The 22,972-nt window shown below is 38.1% G+C and overlaps 1 protein-coding gene across 3 annotated transcripts; it reads left to right on the top strand.

Annotated features, from left to right (window-relative positions):
- The first annotated feature begins 1,542 nt into the window (after positions 1-1,542).
- plp1a (proteolipid protein 1a) lies at positions 1,543-22,847 on the top strand. 3 transcript variants are annotated; one of them, XM_079891921.1, is made up of 8 exons: positions 1,545-1,792; positions 6,326-6,512; positions 6,981-7,137; positions 7,520-7,688; positions 9,136-9,209; positions 9,336-9,401; positions 12,136-13,935; positions 13,975-16,539. In XM_079891921.1, exons 1-7 carry the CDS (start codon positions 1,789-1,791, stop codon positions 12,214-12,216), a joined length of 738 nt encoding a protein of 245 aa, XP_079748047.1. In that variant the 5' UTR covers positions 1,545-1,788; the 3' UTR covers positions 12,217-13,935; positions 13,975-16,539. The 3 variants fall into 3 exon arrangements, with proteins under 3 accessions (XP_079748046.1, XP_079748048.1, XP_079748047.1); XM_079891920.1 differs by lacking the exons at positions 12,136-13,935; positions 13,975-16,539 and adding an exon at positions 18,977-22,847 and having other exon boundaries at positions 1,543-1,792; XM_079891922.1 differs by lacking the exons at positions 12,136-13,935; positions 13,975-16,539 and adding an exon at positions 19,002-19,104 and having other exon boundaries at positions 1,544-1,792.
- The last annotated feature ends 125 nt before the right edge of the window (positions 22,848-22,972 follow it).

Raw genomic sequence — 22,972 nt, 5'->3', positions numbered from 1 at the left:
TCTAAACCCTGTCTATGAAACTGGGCACTTATGTTGTAATCTAGAAGCCGTCCTACATGTGATCTTACAATCATTTCTCAAATATGAAAAAAACGTGCATTCAAAAAACATGCATACACCTCTCTTCCAGAAATCTATAAATCAAAAGTGATCTTGAAATTGTGCGCAACTGAATGGTTTCAGATATCATCCTTGTAAACGCCGCCTAATTAATACCATTAACATATAAAAGAGCACCAGTCAACGTCTAATGCTTTACTTAAGAACGGCGAGTGGCAAGAATTGCTTAGATTTCCAAATAGAATTCGATTGCAACATTGCACATCTAATCAACTCCTGACAAACACATTAATTATTATTTGAATTATTACTCAGTGAATGAATGAATGAATGATGCATTTATATACAGTAGTGCTTTCATATGTACTACTGTACACCCAAAGCGCTTTACAATCGTGTCAGAGATCTCTCCTCAAGCATCCACTTTGAGGACGGTGCGCTCACCACACATCAGCTGTCGGTGGAGAGGAGAGAGAGCGATCGAGACAGTTTAGTGGATGGGGATTATTAGGAGGCCATGAATGGTAAGGGCCAAGGAGGGAATTTGTCCAGGATACAGGGGTATCACCCCTACTCTTTACGAGAAGTGCCATGTCTTAAAGGCTTTTGTCTTTCAAACACATTAAAATGGACACATTCTTATAATTTCATATTTACATGCAATGCTGGGATCCATCTTTTTTGTCAGCTGAACCTCTTTGACCTAATATATTTACTTGAAATACCTCCTGAGATTTTAAGTTAATAAGTTATGTCAATAATAAAATTAAGTCAATATTAATAATAATAAGCAATAAAATTAAGTTCACGGTTCACTGACGTCAGTTAATGACATGCAGGTAAACAAATAGAATTATTTGTTTTAGGGAGTGTTTTATTCTTGAAATTATTTATTTTAACTTTTATTTTTTTATGATTTAATTACTTAATATCTTTATTACATTAAGCTCACGAACTGCAGTCTGGGAAACTCTGATGTAATGTATTAATGCACTTCATGTTGTTGATAACAAAGAATGGAATATATTTTATTTCTCTGCATTTTTTTTTTTTTTTTTTTTAAATATGGTGCTAGATTATCCGATTCAAATTAATGTGATGAACGAGTTAGGTCAAAAGTAATCAAACAGTAGTCAGATTACATTACGTTAATTAAATGTAAAATGTAAAGCATAAGTTACTAACTTAATTTTTTTGTCCTGTGATGCGCAATCAGTGGTAATGGACTACAATTAGCACTGCTTCTTATTTGATGCTAAAGCAGTTTGACGTGTGAACACTAGAGGTCAGCAGAGAGCCTGATCTCATACAAATCCACGCAAAACAAGGTTTTAGCTCATTAGCAGTACCTCTTTCCTCTTTGAACTAAAGTTGAACTAAAATTAAGGGTAAATAAAATTACAAACACATTAAACTTTTAATAAAATGAAATAAAATTAAGATTTAACACTCATTTGATCACAGAATGAGCTTAATTCTCTGAGCTGAAAGTGGCCTGTAATTCTTTATCAAACCCTTAGCATCGTGAAGCTGCTGATACAGTGTAAATCAGAGGCACTTATTTTAAGCGAGCATGTTTCTGCATCATCATGACCCTGTCAGTCTGCTCCCTGAACTCTGAGCCAGTCCATTGAAGAGACACATTGTTTCTTAAGGCTGTTCTCTGAGTGTGTGTAGGAGAGACTGAGAGCAGCGTTACACTGAAGCACAGCACTGCTGCCTACAGACATGGGTAAGCTCAGCTTTTCTACTCTTTAAAAGGGACAGTTCGACCTATTTTGTAAATGATTTGAATGAACAATGTTATCTGTAGTTTGATTAACTCCGAGTCACGGTGATACACTTCGAGCTACATATACATATATACATATTTGAGAGTGTCTGAATGCAATAGATACTAAATTCCTGCACAGGAGAGTTTCTCAGAACTTTTCGTTGATTCATAATTTTAGCTCAGCGTGTTTTGATCAGCTTGTGTTTTAGTGGATGTATGAAGTTAGTTCCTCACACAGGTGTAGATCATAACTTTAACTATGAACATCATTCACTAACACCAATGCTTTTTGAACAGCATATATGTCTTATAATTTCAAAACTAATGTGAAATGTTTTGCTTGTGCTGTATTTCTTGAAAATGAAATGGCACTTTGTTTGATATTTGGATATGTCTTAGAATAAATGTGAATGATATCCAAGTTTGTTTGTTTTTTACCTCAATGGAATCAAAATCTTTAATTAGGAATCGATAAGAATTGGAATTGTTACATTTCCAATTAAATTTATTAGTGCAGTTTCTGAATAGCTCTGCTGGATATTAGACTTCAAGTTTTTCTTTATCCTTGTGTCTGTAGTAATTCAGAGGATATAGTTTTTTATTAAGTTTAACCAACTTTAAATACACTGCTGTTCAAAATGTGTGGGGTCTGTAACATTAAAAAATAATAGTAATTTTGCTCACTAACTAAGGCTGCATTTATCTGATCAAAAATAGTAATATTGTGAAATACTTTTACTGTGTAACCTTTATTCCTGTGATCAAAGCTGAATTTTCAGCATCATTACTCAGTCTTCAGTGTCACATGATCCTTCAGAAATCTTTCTAAGATCATTTCTGATTATTATCAATGTTGAAAACAGTTGTGCTGCTTCATATTACAATTACAGAAATGTCTCGCTGCTTAACGTTTTATAATATGTTTGAATATCGTTTTAATTTTAATGATTCCGATTCTTATCGATCCCTATTATAAAAATAAAAAAACTGTGATATCATTCACATTTATTCTAAGTTTAATTGCAAATTATTTCATTGTAACTGAACACCATAAACAAAACTCAACATGCTAAAGAACTCTTAAACAAGGAACTTACGTTTAAAAAATACCTTAGCAAAAACAACTAACCTAACTAATATTCAAGCATTAAAGACAAGTGAATACTCAGTAATTAAAAAAGAACAAATAAAATTAGCAATCACACAAATAAATACAAATGAACAAAGATACGATTGAAATAAACAGTGTTTTAAGATTTTTGTAATCAAATGTAAAATAACACCACGTTATGAATAAAATATACATTACAGATATAGTTACAGAAGTTAAGTATATACTGTCTTTTGTTGTTTGATTAACGTTATTATAGAGACGACAGCAGGAATATTAGGCTGCTGTCACTTTAAGAGCTGCGCGGATCCAATATACTGATACACGTGCGTTTCCTTTCTCAACTGTTTACTAACACTTACGAAATAACCAAGGATATTTCGACCTGTTTTTGTGTGTATTTGTCCATTCAAGTGCAAAACAATGCAGAAGAGAACTCAGTTCAGTATTGCGTACAATACAGTATGTCAAGTCAAATCAAGTCACCTTTATTTATATGGCGCTTTTACAATACAGATTGTTTCAAAGCAGCTTTACAGAGATAACAGGGAAATAATGCAACCAAGTTTGTATGTATGAAAGGCGGCTTTCTGTGTTTGTGTTTTGAGGAAACAGTGTGTGAGCCTTCTTGCACTTGAATGGTTTAAAATCACATTAATATGCACTCAGAGGAATCGATAAGAGGAAACAACATTTTAATTTTACAACAAGTATCTGATTCCTCACCTTAAGTATTCGATTGCAGAACTGGAATCGATCTTCGATTCCTAACCCTAGTCACAAAGTATTTAATTAAAAATGTATTATTGCACACGATTATAAAACATAATATTTTAAAATTTAAATAATCAGTGTTGGACAGTAGCGTCGCTACACGTGGTGATGTTACTAGTTTAACTACATTTGGTGCTAGCGTCGCTGTTTTCTGAATCAAATATCTTTTCAATAGCGAAGCTCTTTGTTGAACAAGTATTGCGGCAGCATCCACACAAGCTACATTTTCCCAAGCATTTCTGAAGCTCAAGCTCAAATTTGGAAATACAACTGCTAAGGATCACCGATCCTGGACATTCACGGACCTGTGCTGGCGGTGTAGCCAACAGAAGCACTTCCGTATGACGGTGACTACTACTTCTTTGTGTTTTACGGTGGTTAGCAACAAGCTCCATCCCAAATCTTCCCCCCTCAGTATTGCCTCTGGTTCCTCCCCTAGACTCATTTCAGTCCGTCTGTAGGGCCCGCGGTGGCACCGGCTCTTTGTTTGCTTGTCATTGCTGGCCCTTGTGTGGCATCGAGACAAAGGCTATTGTCAGTGCAGCCACAAAAAGAGACACTCTGGCTCTTGGTCCTACTTATTTTCTCACACTCCTCATGCCGTGGTACGGAGCAGCTCCGTCGCTCACCCCCACACACACCAGCACATGATCCGGACGGAGGAAGAATCACACACACTTACACCCGTCCGCAGACACACACTCGCACTCCTCGCTGCAGCTGCTGCTTTGTCGCAGTGTTTCAGATTTGGCTCATGTGAATAGATATCTGTGAGAGTATGGGCTTGCTATATTGTTTTGGATTTGAATGAGCCCTGTTTGCAGTGTATATTATTAGTCTATATTATGTACTACGCCATGGTTGAATTCTTAAGCTTAGGGGGCTTGCAGAAGTATAGATGTTTCACTGAGCAGGCGTTACTAATTACACTAACAATAAATCTAATAGTCTATATTTCTAGCACCAGTGCTCCAGAAATGTCTTTTAGGGTTACACTCTTGCTATATGCAACACAAGTTGTATTTGTATAGCACTTTTCACAATAATTGTTTCAAAGCAGCTTAACCGAAATCCATGTTTCACTGATGCAGTGTCCTTTGGCCCCAATGAATCTAGCATTAAATAAAGAAACCGCATTGGTGGTGAGGTGTTGGAGAACAATCTTGAACGGACCTGACTTTCTCTAGCAACAAAATAGTGTAATTTAACAATAATTATTGCTCTAAGTTAGTACAAGTCATGCGTTTGGTTAAACAATTGAAGTTACTGTCTAAGTACTAAACTACTAAAGTAATATTTATCATCGATGCAGGACTTAACACGTAGCCATTATAGAGATATGAGCTAAAAACTCTAGCTCCCGGGTTTTCAGTCCCAGACTAAAATGCATGATTGAGCTGTTTTAACTGAAAGCATATCTTAAAATATGTCAGTGCTATTGTTTTGTCTCAAGATGTACACCAGTAAGGTTTTTTTTTTAGTTTTTTTTTTAGGCACGTTTATAAAAGCCTCTTAAATGTCCTAATTGAACTAATAAGGCCTAATCCTGACTTAATCCAAACCCTGTTTGTGAAACTGGGCCTATAAGCTGCACTTTTAAGATGTCTAGATGCAAATTATATTGTGAGATACCATGTGTACAGGTTTTTGGTCAAGTGAATAATGTTTCTGTTTTATCAGAATTAAATAGAACACTGTAAACAAATGATTGTCAGTGTAATGGTAAAAGACATGTTGACTGGTTAACAGTAAGTTCCATTACTCTATATCAGGGTTCACCAATCTCGGTCCTGGAGGGCCGCTGTCCTGCAGAGTTTAGCTCCAACCAGCTCCAACACACCCGTTTGAAAGTTTCTAGTATGCCTAGTGAGACCTTGATTAGCTGGTTCAGGTGTGTTTAATTGGGGTTGGAGCTAAACTCTGCAGGACAGCGGCCCTCCAGGACCGAGATTGGTGAACCCTGCTCTATATGGTGGAAAACTGTGATAAATCGAATGGGACATTTCATGTAATTTAAGGAAAAAAATACAGTAAAATATTGTTAAATTTACAATGTTAGAAAAAAATCGTAGATTCCCAGAATTCCCTGTGTGATTCTTATTTGTTCCTTCGTTTTTTTGTCTTTAGCTTTATAAATTAAGGTTTTATGTTCTTATGTATCTTATGTTGTTAAATTAATGTTTATTGAATTGTTTTGCATCGTGTGTTACCATGATGGTGTTTTTTATTTGTGTGGGCTGGACTTTACGGTAAAGTTCTGGCCAGTTTTGAATTCAGTGAAGGAAATTACTGGTCATCCATCCAATCTTTAATTTCTCTAATACACTCCGTTAACTTGGATCATTTTAACATTTCTAGAAGAAATACACAATATATCAGCATAACAATGGAAACTAATCTTGCATTTACTAATAATATTTCCAAGAGGAAGCTTTTATAAGCAAACAGCAGAGGGCCTAACACAGAGCCTTGCTGCACCCCATACCTTACTGGTGTCACGTTACACGGTTCCTCTTTTGAACAGAGAATATGATGTGTGAAGGTCTGAATGTCTGACATGGTAGACATTAGCTGACCTTTCATATGCCTTTGTTATGAATCCCCAGGTTGTTATGAATGCTGCATGCGCTGTCTGGGAGGAGTGCCGTACGTCTCTCTCGTGGCCACTCTCCTGTGTTTCTCTGGCATTGCTCTGTTCTGCGGCTGTGGACATCAGGCCCTTACAGAGAGCGAAAGACTCATCGAGAATTACTTCGCCCGTGACCATCAGGACTACATCACCCTAGCGTACCTGTGCGTGCCAGAAGTAGCTCTAGCAACTATTTGCAATTCCAATTTCAGTTTTAAATCAATTTATTCGCCTTTTTAAGGTGTCAAAAGTGAATTTGTGCTAGAATTAGTAGACAATGTTTTATTGTGTGGAACGATCAGTCATTTTAACATTTTTATTGTGAACCTCTCTCTCTCTCTCTCTCTCTCTCTCTCTCTCTCTCTCTCTCTCTCTCTCTCTCTCACACACACACACACACACACACACACACACACACACACACACACACACACACACACACACACACACACACACACACACACACACTCTCTCTCTCTCTCTCTCGCTCTCTCTCGCTCTCGCTCTCTCTCTCTCTCGCTCTCTCTCTCTCTCGCTCTCTCTCTCTCTCTCTCTCTCTCTCTCTCGCTCTCTCGCTCTCTCGCTCTCTCTCTCTCTCTCTCTCTCGCTCTCTCTCTCTCTCCCCCCTGTAGTATAGAGTATTTTCAGTACATTATCTATGTCCTGGCCTCCTTCTTCTTCCTGTACTGTATAGTCCTGCTGGCTGAAGGCTTTTACACCACCAGTGCAGTTCGCCAGTCATTTGGAGAATTTCGTAGTACAGTCTGTGGTCGCTGTCTCAGTACAACGGTGAGTGATTCGAAATGCAGGTTTCAGTTTGCATTGGCTACTTTCCAAAATGCCTCATGTTTAAAGACACATGCTTTACTTTCGTCCTGTAAGCAAAATAAAAACACTTTAAGATTTTTTTTACGCTGCACATTTCCATACAATTAATCTATAAAGCTTTCAGAAGCTGTTCAAAAAGTTGATATTTACTGATTTTGTTTCCCTGTGTGTATCACTTCTGTATATTCCAAATTGGTGCAAGATTTTCAGTTTCATGTTGTGTCATTGATGTGAAACCTGGTGAAATCTATCACTTGAATAAGCATGTGTGCATTTTTTTTTAATCTGAATTATTGAATTAAAATAAAATGCATTAAACTGATATGTTTAATTCCTCCCACAGTTCATTGTGATCACTTATGCCCTGGTTGTAGTCTGGTTGCTGGTGTTCTCCCTCTCTGCGATTCCTGTGTATTTCTTCTACAACATGGCAAACACCTGTCAGACCATAAACTTCCTCTCTGAAACTCCCTCCAGCATCAACCAGCTGTGCATTGATGCCAGACAGTACGGTAATGACCCGCCATGCATTCATCTGTTCTATCTCTCAACAGCTTAGACATCTGATATCGCAGCTCTGTAATAATGATTAAAGTCCTGTTGATGATGTGCCAGTCTTTTGAAGTGTCCTGATGTTCTCTGGAAAGAAGTGCATGAATACAAACACTTGATTTCACATTTTGCTGCATTCTGAAATGTCCGATCATTTAATTCATGTGCATTGCCACATGAGGTATGGCAAGCCGTTTTACTTTTATTCATTCACAGGATATGAATTCTTGATAATTACACTTTTCTGATATCAAGAATTTAATTTCAATTAGTAAAAACTATAATTCTTGATAACTGTAATTATATTTTCACTACTTAAATGTCACCATAGGCTGCCATTCAAATTCAATTGTTAATATCAAGAATTGATTTCTTAATAGTTGAAATTCCAATTTCATTGATCAGAAATACAATTATTACTAGTAAAAACCATAATTGTTGAAAAACAAAATAGATCTTACAGTAAAAAATACAACTTTCCTGACATCATAATGTGAATGACAGTTCTTCAAAAGAAATCCATTAGTATGACCTTTTTTTTATTTCTTAAAGAAAAAAATATACTTATTAATATTTAAAAATATATATATATATTTTAAAAACATATGACACACACACACACACACACACACACACATATATATATATATATATATATACACATACATACATACATACATACATACATATACATATTAGTTAATATTGCAGAAAAACATAAAACTGGAAATGATATAATAGAGACTGTGTGTCAAGGTCAATCATTTAAGTATCTTAAAATATAAAATATAATAATTTGACCTTTTTGTGACAAGGTGAGGTTAATTTTAGTTGTAAAATGTCATGTGGTGTGCATGCAACCTTGTTTCTCCCACGAAATAAAACAATTTAAAAGATAATTGTGACTTTTTATCTCGCAATTCTGATTTTATTGCTCAAAATTGTGAGAAAAAAAGTCAGAATTGAGAGATAAAAAGTCGCAATTACCCTTTTGTTTCTGTGGCGGAAACAATCTTCCATAGGTGTGTCTAAAAATATAATAATTAATAATTTATATTTATTTAAAAAATATTTCTTGAAATGATTACAGTTTGTACACTCAACTGTGTTCAAGATGTGAGGTGGAAAGGAGGCTACTTGATCGACAATTTAGAGTCACTAAATTTCTTGTAAAAAGTATAAACGTTCATAACTATTAGAAACCAAATACACAGTTACACAATATTATACAATATTTGTTATTGACCCATGTGTGTACAATGTGACGGCGCACTTGAAATGCATAATCTCTGTTCTCTTAACAAACGAACATGGTGTTATTTATACTGACACAAATCTCAATAAAACATCATTGTGCCTTGATCTCTTTCATGCTGTTACAGTGTTTCGTGTGTCTGTCTCTCTAAGGTTTACTTCCGTGGAACGCAGTCCCAGGAAAGGTTTGTGGGATGACCCTGTCGAATGTGTGCAAGACAAGAGAGGTAAGACGTGCCATTCAATGTCTTCCCGTAATTCCTCAGAAAACCTTCCTCAAAGCCGAGCTCAAACATCCAGGCTGCGCAGTGAGTGTTCAGGACGTCACGTTTCGTTTCTGACTTGTTTTGCAGTTTTTCTTGACCTATGACCTGTACATCGCTGCCTTCGCTGGAGCGGGGATGACGGTCTTGGCTCTGGTGAGTGTGTGCAGAACTGAACACAATCACAGTGTGTTTTCATGACGCCATTCCCGTAGGTGTCGAGGAATTCTGTCCCTGCATTTATTAAAGGGCTGGCTGTCATTTATTGTGCTCAAATGCCTTGGATGATTGTGAGAACAGCTTATTTTGCGTTTGGAGGGAGTTTTCAGCACTGTGGAAATGTCATGACCACTGTTGTAAACTCAGAATCGAAGACCAGGAGACTTGGTTGTTTCTTCAGCAGGATTGTTTATTGAAAACACGAGCTGTCGGTAGCTGCAGTCACCAAGTCTGAATAAGTGAAATGTTCTCTTACAGTTTATATACATTTAGGGGCAGGAACCAAAAAGACAGGTTTAGGAACCGGTTCTAGACTGAGAGTGCTGCCCACCCTAATTCACTCAGCATATCTCTTCAAATGCTGAGACCCGAGTACAGGACTGGCAGGACTCTTGCTAAAACACAAACTCCGAGAGCCATTAAGAGTTTCAGTAAAACAGGACTGACCGGAGTCTTTTTGCTAGAAAACTCTGCTACCTAACCTTAACATGCTAAATTCAATGTAAACCTAAATTAAACATTTTAATAAATTTGCAATCCCACACCACACATGTGACTTTCTGATATGTCTGACGTTTGAGTTCCTGCTGAGCTTTCTTAAAAAGTGCAATGTAAAATAACTCCCACAACCTCATAGCAACAATGTGGTAAAAACCATAGATGTGTGTGTGTGTGTGTGTATATATATATATATATATATATATATATATATATATATATATATATATATATATATATATATATATATATATATATATATATATATATATATATTCTGTATAAATACACACACACACATCTATGCCGCATTAGCGGCTGTTTCTATGGGCTGCTATGGGAAAGCCGTCTACCATATTGGAACAGTCATAGCCGGTCCTTAAACAGTCGAGAGCAAGTTGAATGTGACTGCTGCCGTGGTTAGTATCAACGTGTATCAATATCTGCAATAATATGCAATAGGCTTCAGTAGATGAGCATAAAATCACAAACCAACACATTCTCACCTGTAAAAGGTTATCTCATTTCTTCTGGAATTTAAATCTTGGCGGTTTTTACACCCAGAAGCTGCGCAATGTTGTGGCATCTTGGAAAACTTCACAATAGTGAATAGAAAAAGTTAATAATAGCCTTTAAAATTACTTAAAATACATATATAATAACAATGAGGCAATAATAATTGGATCAAATAAAGTAGCAAGTTATCATATGGTTTTATTGAACAACACTATTAAAATACATATTGTAATCATAATCAAGCTATGTATATAATGTATTATAACAAATGCCTGCCTTTGTTGTTGTTACACTTTACAGCAGATCAAATCCTTGTTTCATTTTGACCAAACATTTAATTCAAATGTCCTCTTAATCTTTAATATTTGGCAACTTCTTTATGATAGAAATGCTACAGCAAGGGTTTAAACTTTTATTTTGAAATTGCAATGAACAACAGTTTGCATATTTAGAAACATACTGATGTATTCTCCTGTGTTGGTGTAGGGTTTATAAATGATTTACGTCACAAATCTGATGAAATGGCGCACATTGTGTTTTCCGATGAATGTTATAAGCAACCCAAACTCACAGCATATGCAGAGATGTACAGTAGTTAGTAAACTGAGCTGCTGAGATGCTCCACACATGTGAATGATAACAGTGCAAAACTTCGACTTTATATGCGTTATGAAATGCATGTTATTGGAAACCCAAACTAACAGCACATGCAGAGACTGAGTTTGTGTGGAGCAGAACAAAACTGGTCTGAGAAGCTGGAAGAAATCTGCATGTAAATAATTAAAGTGCCGCGCTTCACTCTGAAAACCGCAGCGCATTTTATTTAAAGGAACACTCCACCGTTTTTTCAAATTAAACTATGCTATTCCCTTAACTAAGACGAGATGATACATACCTCTCTCGTCTCAGTGTGTGCACTCAATCGCTCTTTGATAGCACTTAGCTTAGCCCAGTTCATTCATTAGGATCCAAACAGAGATGAAGTTAGAAGCGACCAAAACACCTCCACGTTTTCCCTATTTAAATACAGTTACACGACCAAGTATGGTGACACAAAATAAAACGTGGCGCTTTTCTAAGCGGGTAAAAAGGATAACTATAATGTATGGCGGAATAGCACTGGGAGCACTTCGACTCGGCGCAGTAATATCATCACTCCTGAAAAATCCTCTCCCCTGATATTACTGCGCCGAGTCGAAGTGCTCCCAGTGCTGTTCCGTAGCTGGATGATCCTAATGAATGAACTGGGCTAAGCGAAGTGCTATCAAAATGTCGCCACGCGCCAGAGCGATTGAGTGCTCGCAGTGAGACGAGAGAGGTATGTATCAACTCGTCTTAGTTAAGGGAATAACATAGTTTAATATGAAAAAGCGGTGGAGTGTTCCTTTAATTATCAGAACAGTATAATACAAGCACTGTAAAAGGTTTTGCCACAAACTCAACTCCGTCATGTTGATATTGCAAGCTTTTCACCTCAACGAGAAATATCGTCACGTTTAAATATCTCGAGATCCTATGGCATGAGATCTCATCACACCACTAGGAACAACCACTCACAACATTAGCTTTGTGGGTTGGGTTTTTCTGATTGGTTTCTTGTCACTGGGTCTTATTCATATATATATATTATCCTTTGTTTCTGTCTTTCTCTCTTCAGCTCACATATACGGTGTCCACCACCTATAACTTTGCGGTTCTGCGGTATCTGGGGAGGAAAGGCATCAGTCCGCGGTGTTAACGTCTCTTCTGTCCTGGTGTCCACTGGTCCCTCTACCCTGAATAACAGCACCATATCTCATCTCCTGCTTTTCCACAACACCGTTTCCTGACTGTCTTTTACATTTTTGGATGTAAAGGCTTAGATTTTGGAATCTTTTCTCCAAACTATCCTTCAACTAATTTTTCCACCTATACCCCTCCCGTCCACCAGGGGGAGTATTCTGCCTTCAAGTCTTCTGGGACGTTATAATTGTGTTAACGTAACAAAACGGGTGTGCAAAAGATCCATGTATTTTATCATTCTTGTGCTGCCACACAGAATGACGGCAGGTGTAGTTTTGGTTTCAGTCGCCTCACGAGTAGTGTTTTTATCATGTTTTCAAGCCAACTTTACCAATATTCTTCTTCAACAGTACACAACTAAACTGCATAGTCAACTTAATTATGACCTAGCCTAGGCCTATATAGTGGTTTTGAAGTTGAAATTGTGTATAACATATAACACTGACTGTAAAATATTTATGTATGGGGTGGCATATTTTGAGTTTTGATCATTTTACCGGGCTAGTTTTGTTACACAGACCTGGCGACTCTGACGATCATGCCAACACAACTTGAAGTCAACTATAAGTATTGGATTCCATTGTTTACCCTTTTTTATTTTTTGTTTTTGAGATGTGATACTATAGGTCATAGATATATGTACATAGATGCCTCATTAGTGGCTGTTTCTGAGACGCCATACGTAAGAGGTCCGCCATATTGGAACAGTCAAAGGCGGTCCGTGAACATTGGAAAGCAAGTTGATTGGGCGTCTGTAACTGTAGTTAGATGCATGTATGAATATCTACATATGAAATAGACTTCAGCAGATGATTTTGCTAAACTAACACAATACAACAAGATGAAAGCGTCAGCTAACATGACATTAAAAAGTTACCATAATATAAGTAAAAACATTGAGACGCAAACCAACACATTCTCATCTGTGAAAGGTTCTCCCATTTCTTCAGGAATTTAAATCTCGCCAGTTTCACAGTGAGAATCTGCACAATGTTGTGGCACCATTGGCCCTGTTTACTCCTGGTATTAAGGTGTGTTTTGTTAGATCTCTTTTGTCCACTTTCAACCACTTCTGTCCTGATTTCTTTGAGGGATATGGGCGGGAAATGTATGGGTTTTCAGATCTTTCGATCTAATGGACAAAATAAGCTCGCGCAATTTACAAATGAACACGCCTGGAGATGACGGAGAAACACACAGAGATCATCATCTTTCGTATCTGCTCTGACAGCCGCTAGATCACTCCGAACGCTGTGAGTGTTAGAAATCAGGAATAGTGAGAGAACATTGAGCTTGGTCCTTTTTTCCTTGGTCTCTTCAAATCAAACTTGGATAAAGTTTGAGTCCAGTCTGGCTAGCGCTCTTCCCATGTTTACGCATTAGGTCAGGACACATTCGATCACATGAGCGTTTACACTACGAAAGCAATCCGGACGAATGAGTTTTCAACTACGTCTGGAAGTGGTGGAAAGTGGACAAGCTCAAAGCATTGTAGACTCTGTTTACACCTGTATTCAGCATCGACTACTTGTGATCCGATCGACCAAAACACATCTTAATACCAGGAGTAAACAGGGCCTTTGATTCTTACGGTGAGAGACGAAACGCTGACCGTTCCAAGATGGCTGGAGCGCCGACGTGTCTGAAGTGGAAATATATATGTATATATATGTGTGTGTATATATATATATATATATATATATATTTGACACAGTCAAGGACACTGTAAAATTAAGTGTTATCAAGTTTTTTTTGAGGATCTAAAAATCTGATGTTATGGTACTATTACCCAATGGTAATTCTCAATAGTAATTACTATACATTATGCATAATTACATGCAACTAATCCTAAACCTAATCCTAACCCTATAGGAAGTACATGTAGTTAATTAATATTACTCACTACTTAAATGTATGATTATTACGGACACTTTAAAATAAAGTGTAACCAAAACCTCTCATGGTGAAGGCTGGTTTCCATGATGACCATCCCTCACATCTGGTTGCCATGGAGAGAGAGACAACAATGTGTGACCCCAGCACTTTTTTTTTTCTCACAGTCTCTTGAAAGGACTGAGTAAAGCCTAAACAATGGACCAGCCCCTCTTTGTTGCAGGAAAGCCCACGCCACAGGGGTCAGTTTACGCGTCAGAAGATATCGCCCACTTACAAAGAGGCTTCTGGGACTTTTCAGCCGCTCGAATAAAAGCCTGTGCACAGATGGGGCTAATGATGTCTGATGCTGCAGAGGGTGTCCGTGCTAATAGTGTTTCACGCCTGGGATATTTTACTCATAACTGAGAGCAAAAATGAACAAAAAGCAGTCTTCTCAGCCATAGCTTAATTTTGTTTTTCGTTTTCTGTATATAGTTGGTTGTTGTTGTTTTCATAACAGAAGTTAACCAATTCAGGGATTGATTATTTGAACATATTTTTTATAATGAAAGTATTTTGTTGGCTGCTTGATCGCCCCCTAGTGTTTGGTGACAGCAGGGTTTTAGAGTAGATTTAAAGCAGTAGTTCACCTAAATAGTTCACAAATAAAAACGGTCATCAGTGAATCGCCATTACGTCGTTTCAAACCGCCTCACTAAAAAACAATGTTAGGCAGAATGAAGTATGTACTTTTACACTATAATCCAAGTCTTCTGAAGTCACACGAAACATAAGATTGCTTTTTTTATTGCCCTTGAAAACATGCCCTTTAACATGGCTTTTAAATCTCATTTGTGCTTCCTTGTATTCAAATTTGGCTCAATGCAATTTTATGACTAATTTAAAAAAAGCAATTCTGTCAAGATCAATCATAGAAGACTTGAAATTATATGGACTACTTTAATGATGTTCTTATGTCTTGATGGAGCTTTTGCCTGCTATTGCTGTTTGAAAAAGAGCAGTGTTAACATTCTTCAAAATATCTCCTGTTGTGTTCCATAGTAAAAATATAGTCAAGTCGTCACATTTATTAGAGCTTCATATAAGGATTGTATCAAAGCAGCTTCACATTAATAAACAGGAAAGTAACAGTGTTAGAGCTTATTCAGTGAGATGTAGGTCAGTGGAATAAAAGAAGCGCAAACTATTTTTTAAAAGTTTTTTAAAAGTTGTCATCTTTAGAACACTGTATCTTGTCTTTAGAACGCCGTGTCTTTAGAATGCCGTGTTTTGAGAACGCCGCATCTTTAGAACACTGTATCTTGTCTTTAGAACGCTGTGTCTTTAGAATGCCGTGTTTTTAGAACGCCATGTTTTTAGAACACTGTGTCTTTAGAACGCCGTGTTTTGAGAACGCCGCATCTTTAGAACACTGTATCTTGTCTTTAGAACGCTGTGTCTTTAGAATGCCGTGTTTTTAGAACGCCATGTTTTTAGAACACTGTGATTTTAGAACGCCGCATCTTTAGAACACTGTATCTTGTCTTTAGAACGCTGTGTCTTTAGAACGCTGTGTCTTTAGAATGCCGTGTTTTTAGAACGCCGTGTTTTTAGAACGGCATGTTTTTAGAACACTGTGTCTTTAGAACGCCGTGTTTTGAGAACGCCGCATCTTTAGAACACTGTATCTTGTCTTTAGAACGCTGTGTCTTTAGAATGCCGTGTTTTTAGAACGCCATGTTTTTAGAACACTGTGTCTTTAGAACGCCGTGTTTTAGGAACGCCGCATCTTTAGAACACTGTATCTTGTCTTTAGAACGCCGTGTCTTTAGAATGCTGTGTTTTTAGAATGCCGCATCTTTAGAACACCGTGTCTTTAGAACGCTGCATCTTTAGAATGCTGTGTCTTGTCTTTAGAACGCCGTGTTTTTAGAACGCTGCATCTTTAGAACGCTACGCCGTGTCTTTAGAATGCCGTGTTTTTAGAACACTGTCTTTAGAACGTCGCATCTTTAGAACGCTGTGTCTTGTCTTTAGAATGCTGCATCTTTAGAACGGCGTGTTTTTAGAATGCCGTGTCTTTTGAATGCCGTATTTTTAGAACGCCGTGCTTTTAGAACACCCTGTTCTTTAGAATGCTATGCTGTGTCTTTAGAATGCTACGCTGTTTTTAGACCGCTACGCTGTGTTTTTAGAATGCTACGCTGTTTTTAGAACGCTGTGTAGAATGCTACGCTGTGTTTTTAGAATGCGTGTAGAACGCTACACTGTGTTTTTAGAATGCTACGCTGTTTTTAGAACGCTATGCTGTGTTTTTGAACGCTATGTTTTTAGAACGCCGTGTAGAATGCTACGCTGTTTTTAGAATGCTGTGTAGAACGCTACGCTGTTTTTAGAATGCAGTGTAGAATGCTACGCTGTGTTTTTGAACGCTATGTTTTTAGAACGCCGTGTAGAATGCTACGCTGTTTTTAGAATGCTGTGTAGAACGCTACGCTGTTTTTAGAATGCAGTGTAGAATGCTACGCTGTGTTTTTAGAACGCTACGCTGTGTTTTTAGAACGCTACGCTGTGTTTTTAGAACGCTACACTGTGTTTTTAGAATGTCGTGTAGAACACTACGCTGTTTTTAGAACGGCGTGTAGAATGCTACACTGTGGTTTTTAGAACGGCATGAATGCTACACTGTGTTTTTAGAACGGCGTGTAGAATGCTACACTGTGTCTTACATGCGCTTCGTGAGCCACACTAGCACACACACGCATGGTCTCTCGCTCCCTCTCTACACGTTCTTCCCCCGTAGACGTACAATCCACAGCTAGATCAATGAGAAGCCCTATGATTACAGCGACCATCATTTGAAGTGTCACACAGTACTGAAATTATCGTACATTACGTACAACACTGTGTAGAACACTACGCTGTTTTTAGAACGGCGTGTAGAATGCAACACTGTGTTTTTAGAACGGCGTGTAGAATGCAACACTGTGTTTTTAGAACGGCGTGTAGAATGCTACACTGTGTTTTTAGAACGGCGTGTAGAATGCAACACTGTGTTTTTAGAACGGCGTGTAGAATGCTACACTGTGTTTTTAGAACGGCGTGTAGAATGCTACACTGTGTTTTTAGAACGGCGTGTAGAATGCTACACTGTGTTTTTAGAACGGCGTGTAGAATGCTACACTGTGTTTTTAGAACGGCGTGTAGAATGCTACACTGTGTTTTTAGAACGGCGTGTAGAATGCAACACTGTGTTTTTAGAACGGCGTGTAGAATGCAACACTGTGTTTTTAGAACGGCGTGTAGAATGCTACACTGTGTTTTTAGAACGGCGTGTAGAATGCAACACTGTGTTTTTAGAACGGCGTGTAGAATGCAACACTGTGTTTTTAGAACGGCGTGTAGAATGCAACACTGTGTTTTTAGAACGGCGTGTAGAATGCAACACTGTGTTTTTAGAACGGCGTGTAGAATGCTACACTGTGTTTTTAGAACGGCGTGTAGAATGCTACACTGTGTTTTTAGAACGGCGTGTAGAATGCTACACTGTGTTTTTAGAACGGCGTGTAGAATGCAACACTGTGTTTTTAGAACGGCGTGTAGAATGCAACACTGTGTTTTTAGAACGGCGTGTAGAATGCTACACTGTGTTTTTAGAACGGCGTGTAGAATGCAACACTGTGTTTTTAGAACGGCGTGTAGAATGCAACACTGTGTTTTTAGAACGGCGTGTAGAATGCAACACTGTGTTTTTAGAACGGCGTGTAGAATGCTACACTGTGTTTTTAGAACGGCGTGTAGAATGCTACACTGTGTTTTTAGAACGGCGTGTAGAATGCTACACTGTTTTTAGAACGGCGTGTAGAATGCTACACTGTGTTTTTAGAACGGCGTGTAGAATGCAACACTGTGTTTTTAGAACGGCGTGTAGAATGCTACACTGTTTTTAGAACGGCGTGTAGAATGCAACACTGTGTTTTTAGAACGGCGTGTAGAATGCTACACTGTGTTTTTAGAACGCTACGATGTGTTTTTAGAACGCTACGCTGTGTTTTTAGAACGCCATGTAGAACACTATACGCTGTAGTTTTAGAACGCTTCGCTGTGTTTAGGACGCCGTGTAGAACGTTTTTAGAAGCAGCTTCACATTAATAAACAGGAAAATAACAGTGTTAGGGCTTCTCCATGCGGGTTGCTATTAAAACCGTGAGATGTAGGTCAGTGGACTGAAAAAAAAATGCAAGGTCTAGAAACACATTTTTTAAAGTTGAACTTAGTTTAACTTGAGTGTATTTAGAACGCTGTGTTTTTAGAACGGCGTGTAGAATGCTACACTGTGTTTTTAGAACGGCATGTCTTTAGAACAGCTCTCAGAAGACAAAGTGTTATTATTCAGCTCAATTCAGTAAAAGTTTTATTCTCATCCGATAGTGTCAAATTGATAACATTACTGAATTAATTGTCATTGAAAAGGTGACAGTGGCAGGGGACCAAAACAAAAATAACGTTTGGAACGACATGTGACTGCGACGAATATCTGAACCGTGAACTATTTTGTTATGTAACTCTAATTATCAGGAGATTATTATTGTAGTTATTGTATAACGCTTTCTTTTGCTTCAATTAATCAGTGATTTCTCTTTATTCAAAAGACTTTATCAGTTTATTAGTAGCACTAACAGTGTTTCCTAGATTTCTGTGTCCAGACTCTCACTGCTTTGCTCAGCTCAGGTTTACTGTATCCTGCGGTCGGCTGCACAGTACTGTAAAAACTGGAGGTTCAGCTGAAATAAAGGTCAAAGCCTTGAGTTGTGTGTTAATGTGTGTTGTGTTATTCATAGATTCACTGTCCCCTGCATCTCTCAGCATGGCAGCTTGTGTTAGCAGATCGTGATCGCAGAGAGAAGGAGGAGAGGAGACTGCATGCGCTCTTCGGGCGAGTGTTAGATGAGCACAGAGGAACCCTGCGTTCCCCTTATGATCTACACACACCAGATGTGTGACTCCAGAAGAAGATCCTGACTGAGGACAGCCAAAACATATTGAGTTAACGTTATAAACCAAACACTGTATTTGAGTTACTAATATTTTTGCCTGGCTAAACAGGAAAGAGCCTTTTGTTTGACATGTTTAAAACGATGACAGTCTATGAGTTGAAGCATAAACCACACATTATACGATTGCTGTTGCAGTTTGTTTATTCGTCGCATTGGATTCTTGCAAACTAAAGCAGTCTTGACCTCCTTATTGCATCGGAGTAGATGATGTGAAACAGACATTTGTGGTCCAGACATTTTCAGGGATTATAACACAATCCCTGCTTTCCAAACACTCATTTGGTCCATTTAAAGACGTCGGTTTGCATGTCAGTGAATACAGGATTGACTGAACACTACAGTACCTTAAACCAATCACACGGTAAAAACTGACAGTCAGTATTCAATGCAGTAATGCCCTTAATTCACCACACTTCATCCCCCACAGTTGACAAATAATGAAAAATACAGTATTATTAATGCGATTCAATACTCCTGTGAACTGTAACATGATCAATACTGTGTCAGGAACAGCTCGGGTGAATCTCACCAAAAACATCCAGGATACACCACTACCAAATTTATACATTGTATATAAATTAATACATATACACGTGTGTGTGTGTATATGTGTATGTATATATACAGTACTGTGCAAAAGTCTTAGGCATGTTAATGTTTGGAAATGTAAACTGATATTTCCTACTGACACACTACAGCAAAATATATAAATAACTGACTTAAAGGAGACATATCATGCTTTTAAATCGTTCCTTTTAACATATAAATCATACATTTGTAGTCTATATAAAGCGGAACTGCAATGCTTGGGTCTGAATTCCTCATTATTATAGCTCCACAAGCCCCCTTTCTACCCCTTTTCTGATGTGCGTCTGAGAGCAACTCGTTTTGGTGCGGTCTCTTTAAATACAATTGAGACACGTCATACCCCGCCCCCTCTCCAGTTTGCAGAGGTTCAACTCCACCCCGTTCGGCCATTTTTGTAGTTTGATAGCAGAGATACGATTATAGCGGCACAGAAACTTTTTATTCACACGTTATTAACAAAATGTCAACAACGGAAGACTTGTCCAGCCAGCCTTACATGTTCGAGCCAGAGTCGGAGCCGGAGCGAGATGAAAATTAAGACGACGAACCTGCAGAACAACGTCTTCATATGGCTGTATCGCAATGGTGTGTTACTGTATTTACACATGAAACTTTGGTCTTCCGACCTTTTACCACCGTGTCGATTTATTTTGATTAATATGTGCGAGGGAGAGAGAGCAAGACAGCGTCTAGTTTGGAGACGGTGTCTTGTTTACACTTTCGCCGGGCTCCGAGAGAGAGAGAGTGTGCGCGCGAGACCGGGTCTCTCTCTCTGCTCGTTCTTTCAGTTAAACATGCGCCCTGTCACAAGCGCGGCAGTTCATCTACATTAGACGGTGTAATGAAGCGTGTGGGTTACTACATCCAACAACCGAACATTTTAACTTACCCTCTCGTAACTTCTGCATCTTTTAGCTTGGACTACAAAATTGCAGCGAGAAATAAAAATGGCGGATTGCTCGAAGTGTTGGGCTGGAAGTCAGTGTCCTTATTTGGCAGTTCCGCTGCAAATACTGTGACGTAATAGTTCACAAAACGTCATAGATAACAGAAAAATCTGAACAGGTTGAAAAATAAGGCCAAAACAGAATATAAAGATATCAACGAAGCACCTGAAGAGAATAATTTCAACTTTTCTGTACTTCTAAACACTCCAAATATACAACAAAATGCATTTAAGGGCTAAAAAAGTGGATTTAGCATGATATGTCCCCTTTAAAACCATTTTTTTTATATTAACGAACATTAACATTTCATATTAACATGCCTAAGACTTTTGCACAGTACTGTATATATACACACACACACACATAAGCCATTCCATTTGTTGTCCATCATTGTGTCTAGATTTTCATTACTAGAGAAATTGCAAACGAGAATTTTGAGAGGAAAAAAATGTTTAATTGTCATAAATCAGAATGCAATAGTTTTAATAAATAGACTTCATTTCTTTATTTTTGCTCTTGTGGTGGAAATGACCAGCACATTTCTCTGTGAGATTCACCTGCTTATTGCAAAGCCTTAGTTCACATATCAAGTTGACATTTCGACTGACTAATCAAAAGACTTTTGTAACAAAGAAACACGTCCAACAGTTGCACTTCTGCATCTGTGTGGAGAATCTTTCCATCATGTAATCGAGAGCTGACGTAACATTTCCTCTCTGTAAACCCAGACGTTTGGTACCTTTATTAGCTGGAACACACTATCCAGTATCAGAATGAACAAGTTCAGCAGTTTGTGTACAGGAAACACAGTGTTGCATCTATTTCCATTTCACAGTGTACCAACAACCATGTGATGTCCGTCAACAAAAACTAAGTAACAACAAACATGTCTTGTGTTTTACATGTATCGCAGGCAAGCGGAGGTGTGTAAACAGAAACACGGCTACATGTGACGCATTAATGCCAGTGACAGAAAGCTGTCAGAACATCAGGCTCTCTCTGGTTATACTGAGAGCTGTAGCACAGGTGTAGAAAACATTCATATTGGGCGGAAAGCACTAGGAAATGAGTCAATATTATAAAAGATAGAAGTGAAATAAGTACCTATTAAATGCACTAAAATAAAAAGTGCCCTCTAATCAGGGTCAAAGGTCAGTGCAAGATACTGGGTACCATGTGCTTTGGTTTCATCTCAACACTGAACTGAAACTGAGGAAAGGATGGATGCGAGTGATCAGCTGACCTCTCCGAGTCTGCTGTCGACGGGTGTTGTTGAGCGGTTCAGAAGCGAACTGTGCGTCTCCTGAGAGTCCTTCAGAGAGACAGATGTGAAAGCCCAGAGTACACTGCGCTTCTTACACGCGTGTGCTTACGCCACTTCATACTGCGCTCTGGGAAGTTTCATCTTCGTCCAGCGTCTGCGCTATTTTTCTCCAGAAGTTATGAGCGTTAAAAATGTCTTTGTATTCTTCTAAACTAGAGTTGCGTCTATCTCATATTCATAACCCCCCCACACACACAAACACACTGCGGGCGTCCGGTGGTGTTGCAGTCTCCAGGATTTTGTTTTTGTTGTTTCCGCCACAGAATAAAACATTTTAAAAGATAATTGCGACTTTTTATCTCACAATTTTAAGTTTATGACTTTATATCTCGCAATTCTGAAAAATAAAGTCAGAATTGCGAGATATGAAGTCAGAATTGCAAGAAATAAACATAATAAAATAAGATAAAAAGTTTATATCTCACAATTCTGACTTTATAACACGCAATTGCGACTTTATATCACACAATTCTGACTTTATAACACGCAATACGCTGATTTCACGCAGCCGCCATTTTGAAATCGAAAGTGAGGCTCCGGTGGGAAGAACCCCGGAAGTAAAGATAAACAACAATGCCTTGGACTACCAACCTGAAGCTGCTGCCGCGATTTACACTATTGGATGTTAATATCCATTATAGGATATGTATATAGTTCATTCCTGCTTCGTTTTTTACATTCTGAATTTCTGAAATATTTTATTTATAAATGAATTTCACTGTATATAGTCTAAAGTATGAAAGAAATGTATGTCCAGTTTTAGAATTGACACAACATCATTAAACACAACAATACGCCATCGCATTCACGACTCTCCTGTGATTAAAGGCGACACTTCCGGTTTTCTTCCCACCGGAGCCTCGCTTTCGATTTCAAAATAACGGCTGCGTGAAATCAGCGTATTGCGACTTTATATCACAC

This window comes from Squalius cephalus, assembly GCF_949319135.1.
Source record: "Squalius cephalus genome assembly, chromosome: 14".
In the NCBI taxonomy this organism is placed as follows: Eukaryota; Metazoa; Chordata; class Actinopteri; order Cypriniformes; family Leuciscidae; genus Squalius; species Squalius cephalus.
This window is presented reverse-complemented; position numbering and strand designations above follow the sequence as displayed.

Coding starts and splice junctions, on each gene's coding strand:
- plp1a (XM_079891920.1), top strand. Junction 7,689..9,135: donor CATTGATGCCAGACAGTACG/GTAATGACCCGC, acceptor TGTCTCTCTAAG/GTTTACTTCCGTGGAACGCA. Junction 9,210..9,335: donor ATGTGTGCAAGACAAGAGAG/GTAAGACGTGCC, acceptor CTTGTTTTGCAG/TTTTTCTTGACCTATGACCT.